Consider the following 13,550-nt stretch of genomic DNA (forward strand, 5'->3'; position numbering starts at 1 on the left):
CCTTGGTTGACATATTTTTAAATTCACATTTTCACATCGAACAATAAGAATAATATGTACACGTCTTTGTTTCCTAAAAAAAAGATGGTAAGTCATCTACGCTGAGGATGGAGAAGAGGATCTCAACCAGGTGAGCCATCATAGAACGTTCCAGAAAAACGTGGAACTGGCCTGTAAGTGGCAATTCTTACTGCCTTGTGAGCCAGTTGTCACATCAGCTTTTTTTTTTTCTAACATTGGACCCATCTTAGAGGAAAGACTGTAGGAGATGAGAGCTCATGCTCTCTCGTTCATGATTTTTCCAAGCAATGACGTTTTTGAGAGGCATACTGAAGGCGTTAATATTTAGTAAAAGAAATCTCTCCTTCCTCGTAATCAGCCTTGTCCCCACCCTCTTCCAAACTACTGGGCTAAGGCTGCATCACAGCTGTGCAAAAACCCTGTAAAGAGACAGATCTGCTTTGACCAGCAGTCTCTATTCCCACCGGGAAGTCCTCCCCAACTTTGTCAGAAGGGCCGATTCACACTTTGCTGAATTCTTGCAGGAAGGTTTTTGTTCTGCTTATTTGTTAGCACTCAGGAGAGTGCTAAGGGGAGAGACCACCCCTTAGTCCAGTTCTATTGAGGATGGGGGTGGGTGCGGGGGTGGGGAGGGGGGGAGGAAATGGTGGTAATGATGGATGGCTGGGCCAATTTTTGACAAAGATGTTTACTCGGGGTGTTTTTTTTTTCAAACCAGTAAAATAAAATTTTATTTTGCAGTTATTTCCAAAGTTACAGAGAAATGGATCAGATGTCCCAATTAGTCACACTGATCGCAGAAAATGTTCATAACCACTTCACAGGAATTGTAGTTTCCCCTAAATTGACAGAATACGTGGAATGGACACATGGCGTCTCAACAGTTTAATCCGTAAGTGTAAAGGATTAACAGCCAGAGGCCGACGAAGTGTCTAGTATTCTCCTGAAACAGGACCCTGGCTGCACTGTCGCTCTCCGGTCCCCTCCTTCACCCGTCTTGCTGCCCCGAGGTGCTGGGAAAGGCCTAACAACACAGGGGAGTTCAGACCCCGTGGTGTCACAGGTGCAGGCCCCCAGACTGAGTGGTTACCAAAGCAAGAACCCAGATGAACAGAATCTTTCACTGACAAATATTGAAGTGATAGAGAGAGTTTTAAGAAATGAGAAGAACGTACGACAAGTTCTGAACGGAAGCGCTGGCGGCCCCTCCTCCGGGGAGCCCCTCGTGCCTAATGGCCTTTGCCGACAGCCTCGAGGGGCTCCCGTGGCCAACAGCGGTCACGACCAAAGACGCCTGTGCAAACTGGCCGTAGTCCCCGCAGACGGCGGCAGTGAGGCCCCGTCCTGGCAGACGGGGCAGAGAACCCCAAGAGAGAAATCAGGCTGATCTGCTCGGGACGATTCCCCTTTCCATCCTGGGCCGGAAGTACAGACCGAAACGCCGCATTTTAGACACTAAAGACGTGCGCGCTTTTTCACCTTCCTCCCGGAGGAGGAACAGCGGCACCGCAGCGCAGCCTGTGGAGGGAAGACAGGGAAGGAGCCGCGTCCGTGGCGGCACCCGGGCGAACCAGGCTGGGGACCCAGGGAGCAGGTCCTCCAGGCAGCCCTCGGGAGCCGGAGATCTTGTCCGGAGGCACGAACCCCGTGTCCCCGAGGGCCCTGAGCGCCCCTCGGCCACCAGGCCGAACCACCAGGTGGCTGATGCTGCTGTCGTTGCGAGAGAGGTGGAGCCAGACTTCCGGGGGGAACGGCAGCGCCCGGCACACGATGTAGCGGATGACGCTGGCATGGCAGCTGAAGATCACGTAACTGTCCTCCCGCTGCTTGGCGTCTGCCCGGTGGATGTAGTTCCGGAAGGTGGCCTCGATCCGGGCCCCGTCTTCGTAATACTGCACAGCCTCGGGCTTCCAGTGGGACACGGGTGGGTCGGGCTCGATGGGGGCGCCTTCCCTCCGCAGGTCTGTGCTGACCTTGGAGACGCCTGGCAGGTGTTTGCTGACCACAGCAGTGGTTTCGATGGCCCGGGTCATGGACGAATGGACAATTTTATTAAAGTTCAAGCCCAAGCTGGCAAGTCACAGCCCCGTCGGTTCAGCCTGTTCAAGACCCAGGGGCGTCAGCGTGCGGTCCTTTTCCTGGGAAGCATCCACGTGGTTCTGGGAGTGCCTGGTGAGGAAGATGTGTCGCGTGGCCTTGGCTTTGTCGTGGTCCAGCCTGGAGGCCAGTTCTTCTTCTCCAGATTCCGGGTTCTTCTTCCGCAGGTTCGCCAAGGACAGCGGTTCTCGCCTGTCCCAGTTGGAGTCCCAGATGCCCGGCCCAGGGCCCACGGACCCCGCCCACGCCGGCACCTGGACCACGCGCGGCTCCGCGTCCCTGCCCGCGCGGGGCTTTCCCACCGCCACGGCCGAGGAGAGCAGCGCGGCCGAGCCTCAGGCCAGGCCGCGGGCCGCCAGCTGCAGCACCTGTAGGAATGCCAGGCCCGCGCCTTTCCCACACCGGCTCAGGGCAGACGCTCCTTTTCAGGTTTTAATTTCAACATCGCTTTCTGGGGCGCCCTGGGTGGCTCAGTCGGTTGAGCGTCGGTCTTCGTCTCAGGCCATGCGTCAGTTCGAGCCCCAGGTCGGGCTCTGTGATGACAGCTCAGAGCCTGGAGCCTGCCTCAGATTCTGTGTCTCCCTCTCTCTCTGCTCCTCCCCCACTCACACTCTGCCTCTCTGTCTCACAAATAAATAAAAACATTAAAAAAAAACAAACATCACTCTCTTCAGAGAGGCCTTCCCTTACCCGCCCCCCCCCCAGCTAAATCAGCCCCACTCACTCTCTACCACGTGACCTTATCTTATGTTTGTCATTGCCCTTATCAATACCTGCCATTGACTGATTTACTCATTCCGCCCAGCAAGATCCTTGTCTACCTCCATTGCCAAGACCAGTGCCAGGCCCCAGAAGGGGCTCATGTTTGACCCGCCGACTGCTCTGTGCTAGTGGATGGTTTTCCAAAGCCAGTAGTTACATGAATTTCATGCTCACATTCTGGTGGTGTTTAAGTACACATCTCAGTACCCTTATGATTTTCCGTTTTAAGGACACAAAAGCATGAATCACATTCTTTTTCTTGTTTTTAATTTTATAGAGAGCGCATGCATGAGTGAAGCAGGTAGAGAGAGAAAGAGACAGAATCTTAAGCAGACTCCACAGTCAGCATGGGGCCCGATGTGGGGCTCAATCCCACAATCCTGGGATCGTGACCCGAACTGAGATCAGGGGTTGGATACTCAACCAACTGAGCCACCCAGGCGCCCGAAGAGTGAATCACTTTCCTTAGGCACCACCGTGACTTGGGGAGAATTCTGGATAGAAACGCATTTCACGATTAAGAGGTCAAAACATCTTTAGTTTTTAGGAAATGACCCCCGTCCGCCCTGAACCATCATGCCATTATCACCGGCTTCAGAAAAAGCATCTGCAAGGCAAACATGAAAAAGTATAAGTCTAGGAACTGGAAGATCAAATCTAAGCTAAAATTGTGCTCAAACAAGGCAAGGCCTTTTAGTTCTACCCTAATAGTACCTTCTCACAAGTTCCAAAGTTCGGAATCAGAGACATGGCCTCACAAAAGCTGGTGGACAACCTCAGTCTCTCAGTACACTGCCTGGATCCTTGTGCTGGCTCTCGGAAAAAAAGTTGGGAGGTGACACCTTTCATTTTTCAAGGTCAACATTTTGTCTTTAAGAAAGCACAGAGGCTTTTCTGCAACAAACACAGACCACTAAGACTTTCTGGGCTGAGATGCTGTCCCTGGCCCCGCTTTGTCTGAGTCACCCAGGGCAGCACCCCAACGGCCAAGGACAAGTGGAGGAAGGAAGCTGCTCGTCCCACTCCAGCTGTGAACCACCAGTGAGAGCCACTCAGCAGGTCTTCAAGGACCTAGGACCCTACTAGGTGGGGACAGCAAAGGTTGGGGGGCCGGGGGTGTTGTGGTTATGCTCTCAGAGACTCAAGTCCGTTGTGTTACCTGACGCGTATTTTTCCCCCAAGGGCTGGTGAAACCTAGAGGAAATACCCGTTGCCTCCCTAGTCCCGGCTGTTTATTTCCACACAGAGATGTCACTGCTCTGCCTATGCCCTCCAGGATTTCCCACCCGGAGGTCTGACACAACCAACCATCAAGGTGCAGTCTCCTTACCAATCTGCCCTGGCTACCGTCACTGCTCGCCATACCTGATGCCCAGACTGGCCCAGGTTTCCAGGTTCCCTGACTTTCTCTTGTTTGGCAATAGGACAGAAGAGCAGAAGAAGAGAAAGGTGACCCTGTGTGGGTGGCTTCCAGGCCTAGGATTAAGCTGAGAACAAGAGCAGGGAAGTCAAGGTTAGTCAGATCAGAAATGAACAAGCCAGGGGCACATGAGCCAGCTTTCTCAAAATAAATAACTTTAAAAAATATAATTTAAAAAAAACTGTATCTCTGGAATCAGGATGTATCTCTGAAATCGGGATGTGTCTCGCCATAAATGATGTGTCTGGCATTCCATCATTTAAATGGTCTTAGTTTTAGGTGATACAATAAAGTCATGGTAAGTGAAGTGAGACTCAGCTTTCCCAGCACGCCGGAGGGTGGATTTAGAAAAGGTTACAGAGGATGGGTTTCCAGAAAGTTCCTCCAGCTTCACACCACAGCACCTTCTCCACAGGCAGTGAGCCATGGCTACGCTCTCCCTACCAAGGGTGGGGGGGTGTAGCTTCCCAATCTTTTCAGGAGCTTTCCCCGTGTGATCTGACACCAGCCCCCGCGGGCAGATGGCAGGGCGAGACTAAAGACAGAGGCAGGCCACTCCGTGGTGGCGAGAAGCAATTTTAATAAGAGCAAAGGGAACTTAGGAGGCTTGTCTTGGGCTCAGCAAGAGAAATGGATCCTTGCACCTGTCCTCCAAATCTTAAAAGTTTACAAAGAGGCTCTGACTGGGCTCAGTCACATGTACTGTGCCGGCGTTTTCAGCATCTCAAGGCTGTCCTCGGAGCAGCCTCTAGGAACAGAAAGGACAAACGGAACCCACATTTCAAGAACAGGAGAGGGGGCTCCTGAGTTCTGGGGTCCAGCTCAAGTCACATTTCCCAACTGGTGGGGAGGCCTTCCTTGGGCGCCCTTTCTCGGCATTAGTGGTGGAGGCTGTACCTTATATCTGCTATTTCTATATTCTTCACAGTTCCCTTTCCTTCTTATTAGTCTCGGGTAAGGGGTGGGTGTGGGAAGGCCACTGTAGTTCTTTTTTTTTTTAATTTTTTTTAATGTTTATTTATTTTTGAGAGAGAGAGACAAAGCGTGAGTGGGAGAGGGGCAGAGAGAGAGGGAGACACAGAATCCAAAGCAAGCTCCGGGCTCTGAGCTGTCAGCAAAGAGCCCAACTTGGGGCTCAAGCCCACGAACCAGGAGATCGTGACCTGAGCTGAAGTGGGAGACTTGACCAACTGAGCCACTCAGGCACCCTGGATGGGGGGGACAAAAGCTTTATAATGAGAGAAGAGCGACACAGCCATGAGGCAGGAACAAGAAAGGGTATTGCTGTCGTAATAATTTGTTACATAGGTATCCAAAGACCACATCCAGAAAACTTGCTCCTGGGAATTAAAAGCAAGCCAAGAGCCAGATTCAACACAAGCACCTTTGCCTCGACCCATAAAATCTGTGTATGTTCACGAGCATCCCTTATTCAACGTACAGACAGACAGAGGTGTGTTACACGTTTACTTGTATGTGTTGAGGGCACTGTAGGGGTGAAGACCACAGTGAGAATCAAACACTCCAGTGTCTCACTTTAGCATGGCTTCTAACCACTTGGAGGGCTTGTTAAACTCAGAGCAGGGGACTCTACCCACAGAGTTTCAGAGTTAGGAGGTCTGGGGTGTGGCCTCAAAACTGCAGTTCTAGAACGTTCCTAGGTGACACTAACCTCCACTTTGAGAAACCCTGGCTTATCATCATATGATGAGCTCACCAGCAGAAAGCAGGGACCAGGGTCGTGATGGCCTTTGGGGACTCAGGCCAGACAGTATGAGTACAGATCCCAGTTCTGGTGCAATTACCTTAGGAAATGTGTTCACTTTTCTTTATCTTAGTTTCCTCATCTGTAAAATGGGGATGATGGTACCTAAATCCTGGGATTCATAGAGGAATTAAAGGAGTTAAAATATGCAAGGTGTTTAGACCACGCCTGGCACACAGCAAGCACTTTGTAATTGTGTTTCACTGAAAAAGTACAGGTCCCGGCGTCAAATGGCTTAAACTTAGTACCTTGTGAAAGTCACTTCACCATTCTGAGCTTCAGTTTTTTCACTTGTAAAACAAGGATGAAAATAACACCTATCTTACAGGCTTTTCATGAAGATTAAAAAAGCTAGTACACTGGTTATGAAATCTTGGCAATTGAGCCTACCATCAACTTTCAGCTCCTCTAAATGGGGTTTCCTTCTGGTGAAGGGTGTTGACTCTGTGGGGTGATGCTGCCCTCTCCTGGATCAGTGTGCATGTCTAGAAATTAAGTTGGTGTTCTCCATTCACCAAGCAAAAAAGCTAACAATCTTCAACCAGTTTATATTCTCTGAACACATTTCTTTGGCTGCCATGATCAAACATAGTTGAATTAAATCACCATCAGCGAATGGTTTCCTCACTGGGCAAAATAACAAGCCGCTTGGCAACTTACTGAGGTTGCAGCCTCATTTCCAACTTTTATTTTTATGAAGACACAATGGGCTGTGTTGTGATATCCTGTTTAAGTTTCCTACTTTTCAGGGCGCCTGGGTGGCTTGGTCAGTTAGCATCCGACTCTTGCCTTCGACTCAGGTCATGATCTCCCTGTTTGGGAGTTCAAGCCCCGCATAGTGCTCCAGGCTGCCAGTGTGGGGCCTGCTTGGGATTCTCTCTCTCCTCTCTCTGCCCTGCCCCCTCTCAAAATAAATAAATTTTAACAAATAAAAAATTTTTTTTAAATCACTGTTATAATTTAAAAAATAAAATAAAATTTCTGCCTTTCATGATTGTTGCTTTCCTGTGAATTGGGAATATTGGGACGACTGCCTAGTCTGGTAATGCACACGAACACTGTATTCTTTCAGGGTCGCTGTGGTAGGCACTTGAAACAGTGTAGCGTTATCACCTGGTCGCTGGGATTCGTCATGTGCCAAAACAGCCAGACGGTACACACAGGAGCAAGTGTCCCTCTGTGTCCGGATGAAGCTTTATTTATTAATGATGGAATACGAACCTCTCTTAATTTTCGCATGTTATAAAATATTATTCTTGGGGCGCCTGGGTGGCTCAGTCGGTTGAGCGTCCGACTTCGGCTCAGGTCATGATCTCACAGTCCGTGAGTTCGAGCCCCGCGTCGGGCTCTGTGCTGACGGCTCAGAGCCTGGAGCCTGCTTCACATTCTGTGTCTCCCTCTCTCTCTGCCCCTTCCCTGCTCATGCTCTGTCTCTGTCTCAAAAATAAATAAACATTAAAAAAAATTTTTTTTTAATATTATTCTTTGATTTTTCTCAGTCACTTGTAAGAGCAAAAACCATATGCAAAAACAGGAGCTGGCCAGTTTGCGTCTGCAATCTATACTCTGCAGACCCCCGGTCTAGAATCCTCCGCCAGCGTCCATCCACATGCTGAGGGGACCAGACTGGTGAAGTAAGCAGACATAATGCCTGCCTTCTTCAGACCCCTTAGGATGCCACTAATCTCTGCCATTCTGCTAGATACACCATTTACCCTCTTGGCCAGGGGTATACTTCTGAGCTTCCACTTGACTTTCCTTTCTATGGTGAATTTCACCATAGATCCAATATGTATTGAGGATTTTTGCATCAAGGTTTATAAGGGATATGGGTCTCTAGTTTTTTCTTGTAGTGTCTTTGTCTGGCTCTGGTATCGGGATGCTGGACTCATAGAATGAGTTAGGAAGTGTTTCCTTGTCTTTCATTTTTTGGGACGAGTTGGAAAACGATTGGTGTCAGTTCCTGTCTAAACATTTGGTAGAATTCACCTGTGAAGCCATCAGATTCAGAGCTTTCCTTTGTCAGGAGGAAACACAAACATTCCGTCTATAACAAGATCTTCAAGTCCTAACAGTCTAATTTAAATGTATACAGCCTCACTTCAACAACATATAAGAACCCTTTTCTTATTCAAGTCTGTCTCCCTCCCCTTTCAGGTATTAATGTCACAAAATTACATCGTTATGTATTATGTGTCCCCAAACAGACTAACGATACTTTCTCACGCATTCGTCTCTTAAATCTCATAGAAAAAGTGCAGAATTACCAAATCAAAGTAACAATAATACTAGCTTTTATAAGTGCCCACATATTTAACTTTGCTTCTCCATATGGCTTCAAGCTACTACTGTCTAGTTACTAATTACTAAAGTCTAGTGTCCTTTAATGTATTTTATGTATTTATGTACGTATGTACGTATTTGTTTGTTTATTTATTTTTAGAAAGAAAGAGGGTTGGAGAGGGGGCAGAGGGAGAGAGAGAGAGGGAGAGAGAGAGACAGAGACAGAGACAGAGACAGAGAGAATCTTAAGCAGGCTCCACACTCAGTGTGGAGACTGGCATGGGGCTTTATCCCACAACCCTGGGATCATGACCTGAGCTGAAATCAAGAGTGGGATACTCGACCGACGGAGCCACCCAAGTGTTCCTCCTTTCACCTCAATTTGGATGACTTCCTTTAGCATTTCTCACAGGGCAGGCTTTTGTTTATCTGGGAATGTCTTCATTTCTCCCGCGTTTTTGAAGGATAGTTTGCAGGATATAGGATTCTTGGTTGACATTCATTTTTCCTTCTGGCCTCTAAGGTTTCTAATGAGAAATGTGCTGGTAATCCTATTGAGGGAAATATGATTAACATTTAATATTAAATAAAAGCTTTAATAAAGCTTTAATAATGCTTCCACTTAGCTTTATTAAGGTATTAATAACGTACCTTATTTTGTCTTATGCAACAGAACATTTCTTATAGTATCATGAGGTCCGTTGAGTTATAGCATCATTTTGAGACCGATCATTCGTAATTAAAAAAAAAAAATGAATTGAATAGTTTAAGGTTAGTCATTGGGGCTCTTTAAAAGCCAAACAATATTATAGATTTTCAAACTGGAAGTGAAAACAAGCTACTGAAACATCACACAGATTTTAATTTCTAATAAAGGAAATAACAATTGCCAATAACCCACGTAGACAGAAAGCTCTTTGGAGTCCTTATTTGTGAACCCCAAAAGTAAGAATAGCAATGGAGATAATCTCCAGCTGTGACTGGTCCATTTCTTGCTAATGACTTCATAAAGAGCCTGTAAAAGTAAAACGAAACACACTCTTGTATGTCTCCTGTACTCTCAATACTCTACTACAACACTATTTCACTTCTGACATCAGACATGGGGAAGTTTGCACACATCAAGCAATTCTGTGACACTCTCTGGGTGTCCTATAATCTAACTCAGTTCTGACCCTATCTACCTGATGTTATCAGATCCCACATATTAAGGACCTAGTCTCACATGGGGCGCCTGGACGGCTCCGTTGGTTGAGCTTCCGGCTTCAGGTCAGGTCATGATCTCGTGATTTGTGAGTTCAAGCCCTGCAGTGGGCTCTGTGCTGACAGCTGGAGCCTGCTTCCGATTCTCTCTCTCTCTCTGCCACTCACCCACTTGTGCTCTCTCTCTCTCTCTCTCTCACTCTCTCTCTTTCTGTCTTAGAAATAATAAATGAATAAACCTAAAGAAAAAAATAAAGGACTTAGTTCTATAAATTGTGCCTGCCCCTTCAGATGCCCACAGCAAGTCCAAGGTTGTTGTTTCCATGGTGCTTCTGACGGATTGGCTATAGATTGAAAGTTACCACAAACCCCCCGTCTTTTGGTTCAATTCATTTGCTAGGGCAGGTCACAGAATTCTGGAAATCACAGTTTACTTACTAGATTGCCAGTTTATTATAAAAGGATATTGTTACTGGTCGAACTGGGGAGAATCCAGGTTCTGGGGCCTCCACCCAACTGGACCTCGAGAACCTGAAGTTTCTTGGTGTTGTCATGAGAATGAATTCAAGGACAGACAAGCGGCACAGCACACAAGTGACACAAGTGGGAAAGTTCATTACGACAAAAGGTACACTCTTGAGAGATGAGAGCGGAGAACGTAAGAGACAGAACTGCGTCCCGAGGTTTGGGTTTCTATCTTGGATCAGCAATTGTTAACTAGGGGCAGAATATGCATTACTTGGGGCCCGTAGCAGGGTTTCATGCTTCTTTCTTCCCATTTTAGTCAGAGGGCTCCTGTCACGGCACCTGCCATCTTGACCTGTCTTCTCGGGAAGTACTGCCAGCACAGGTCTCTGACCTTGCCTATAGCCAACCGGGACCTCCTCACTGCTGACCTTCAGGTATTAGGTGTTAGTTGCCTACTCCAACAATATTACTCAGGAATAGCCAGACGGAAAAGACGCGGCGGGCAAGGTATGGGGGGGAAAGACCCAGAGCGTCCCGTGCCACTCTCCCCAAATCTCCACAAGTTCACCAGCCCTAAAGCTCTCCAAACCCCATCCTGCTGGGGTTCCGTGAAGGCTCCATTACATAGGCATGACCGATTAAATCATTGGCCATTGTGGGTCGAACTCAACTCCCAGCCCCTCTGCCTTCCCCACCCCTCTGATCCTGATGCCGTTCCCATGGCAACCAGCCCCTATCCCTTGGGGCTTTTCCCCAAAGCCATCTTATCAATATATATTCTGGTGTCATTGAAAGGGACATCTTATGAATAATAAAAGACCACTTTAATGCTTTCCTCACTTAGGAAATTTCAAGAGTTTTAGGAGCTCCATGACGGGCGTTGGATACGAGAGGGAAAAGATAGGATAAAATAGGCAGAGAGGGAAAGGTTAGGACTTGAGGTCCCTGGGTGGGAAAAAAACACGTATTTTGGAACGATGCTGGGAGTGTTTGACCATAGCAAACCCCTTCGGGCATAAGATCCCTCTTCAGAATGTAACAGATACCACCTAGGCTCCCTCAGGAATTTAACAATCAAACTACCTAACTAAAAAAAGTAAACCATAAGACTTGTGTTATAGGAAGGACAGTATGATCAGCCTGACTCCTCCCACAATGGAGTTGAGCCAATCAGGAATGGGCAACTTGGCACCTAGAGTTATCCAGCCAGTAAGGATAGAACCTGAGAAGCAACAGGGGGGAAGGGAAGGGAGGGCTGGCCAGAACCTTAGAAAACAAGGACACTTGCCTATAGTGGCTGGTATTCACTTTCAAATGCCCCCTCTCTGTAAAGACAGCTTTCGTGCTACTCTAATACACTTTTGCCTGCTACTCATTTTGTGCCCATCTCTTCATTCTTCCACACAGCAAGAAAACAAATCCCGGGTACTGAGGCGAGAACCCTGCAACAAGGACAGAGGAAGACCAAATTGCATATTTCTTATTATAAATCACAGTATCACACAGCCATTGTTAGGGGATGCCAAGCACCCTTGTAAGACCATGGCCGGACCTAAGTTTCTGGTCATTTTAGCTCAGAAAGATGCTTTTTGTAACCAGAGGGAATCTGACCACAATTAGTTTTATCCTTTTTGGGTTTTTTATCTATTTTTTTTCTCTACTCTTTCCCCTGCCCCTTCACTTTTCTTTTTTCTTTATTCTGTCCCTTTATCTTTTTCTCATTTTTCTTTCTTTTTTCAATTTTAATTTTGTATTCAGTTTTAATGTTTTTTCATTTTTGAGAGAGAGAGAGAGACAGACAGACACAGCACGAGCCGGGGAGGGGCAGAGAGAGAGGGAGCCACAGGCTCCCAAGTAGGCTCCAGACTCTGAGCTGTCAGAGCCTGACGCGGGGCTCGAACCCATGAACTGTGAATCATGACCCGAGCTGAAGTCAAGCACTCAACTGACTGAGCCACCCAGGCACCCCTCTTTCTTTCTTTCTTTCTTTCTTTCTTTCTTTCTTTCTTTCTTTTTAAATTTATTTATTTATTTTGAGAGAGACACAGAGAGTGAGTGGGGCAGGGGCAGAGACAGGGAGAGACAGAATCCCAAGCAGGAACTGGAACTCACAAACCATGAGATCGTGACCTGAGACAAAACCAAGAGTTGGATGCTTAAGGCACTGAGCCACCCAGGTGCCCCTCTCATTTTTCTTTCTAAATAAATCTGGAGCTAATATCTTTCAGGGACATTTTGTTCCCCCCCCCCCCCCCCACACACACACACACACGCTCTCTCCCAAAGATAAAGCTGGTTTGAAATATGCTAAACTGATTCTCTCCCTGATAATATCTGCAGATTTGAGTGAAATAACCTAGAAAACAGGCCATCTCGTTGAATGTGATGTAACTTGGGTAAAAATTAATTTAAAAAAAACCTCATATAGAGACACCCATGTGGCTCAGTGGGCTAAGCCTCTGACTTCAGCTTAGGTCATGATCAGCTTGTGGGTTTTAGCCCCGCATTGGGCTCTGCACTGACAGCGTGGAGCCTGCTTGGGATTCTCTCTCTCTCTCTCTCTCTCTCTCTCTCTGTTCCTACCCCACTTGCACTCACTCTCTCTCTCTCAAAAATAAATAAATAAAAACTTTAAGGGAAAAAAAAAACCCTCATACAATGCGGAGGAAAGCTGATAAATGCAAACAAAAAAGGGCAGCCTGATGTCTGAGGCCAGGTACTCCCCCGCATGGTTTTAGTTTCTGCAATCTTGCTTGCCTCTTGCATGGGCCAGCAGCCAGGAACCAGAAACTTCGCTAAACTAGTCCTCCCAACCCGGAAGCACGTATATGTAAAAAATCAGTAAAACCCCAGCCCAACGTTCAGCCTTTGGAGGTGACTCCACTGAGCCAACACCAGTGCAAAAGAAACAGTCCGTTCTGATTCCCTGCATGCTTGTCGCTGGACGAGCTTGTGCTGGATGCCGAGCATTTGCTGTAACAGAATGGAGTCAGGAGGCCAGCAGGGGAAGCTCTCCTATAGGAAGGGGAATTAAAAGAGAGAGAAGCAAACCATAAGAGACGTTTGTTGTTGTTGTTATGCGTATCTGTTTTTTGAGAGAGAGACAGAACACAAGCAGGGGACGGGCAGAGAGAGAGAGAGGGAGACACAGAATCCGAGGCAGGCTCCAGGCTCCGACCTGTCAGCACAGAGCCCAACACAGAGCTCAAACTCATGAACAGCGAGATCATGACCTGAGCTGAAGACACCTTAACTGACTGTGCCACCCGGGCGTCCCCAAGAGACTCTTAATGATGGAGAACAAACTGGGGGTTGATGGAGGGAGGTGAGTGGGGGATGGGCTAAATGCGTGATGGGTATTAAGGTGTTGTGATGAGCACGGGGTATTATATGAAAATTATATGTGAAGCGATGCATCACTAAATTCTCCTCCTGAAACCAATATTACACTATATGTTCACTGATATGGGCAGCAAAGGCAGAAAGGCATGTAGCTAAAATTAAATTTCCTTATAACCTGCAGCCTATTGA

At 47.5% G+C, this 13,550-nt stretch overlaps 1 protein-coding gene across 1 annotated transcript; it reads right to left on the minus strand.

The window, feature by feature from the left end:
• Positions 1–927: 927 nt before the first annotated feature.
• Positions 928–4,243, minus strand: LOC102966270 (serine/threonine-protein phosphatase PGAM5, mitochondrial-like). The gene is given in 4 exon segments (XM_042960058.1): positions 928–1,045; positions 1,197–1,365; positions 1,583–2,509; positions 4,228–4,243. Coding segments are annotated over 4 exon segments (1,230 nt in total).
• Between the last annotated feature and the right edge of the window lie 9,307 nt (positions 4,244–13,550).

The sequence above is a fragment of the Panthera tigris genome, chromosome D2, assembly GCF_018350195.1.
Source record: "Panthera tigris isolate Pti1 chromosome D2, P.tigris_Pti1_mat1.1, whole genome shotgun sequence".
Lineage (NCBI taxonomy): Eukaryota > Metazoa > Chordata > Mammalia > Carnivora > Felidae > Panthera > Panthera tigris.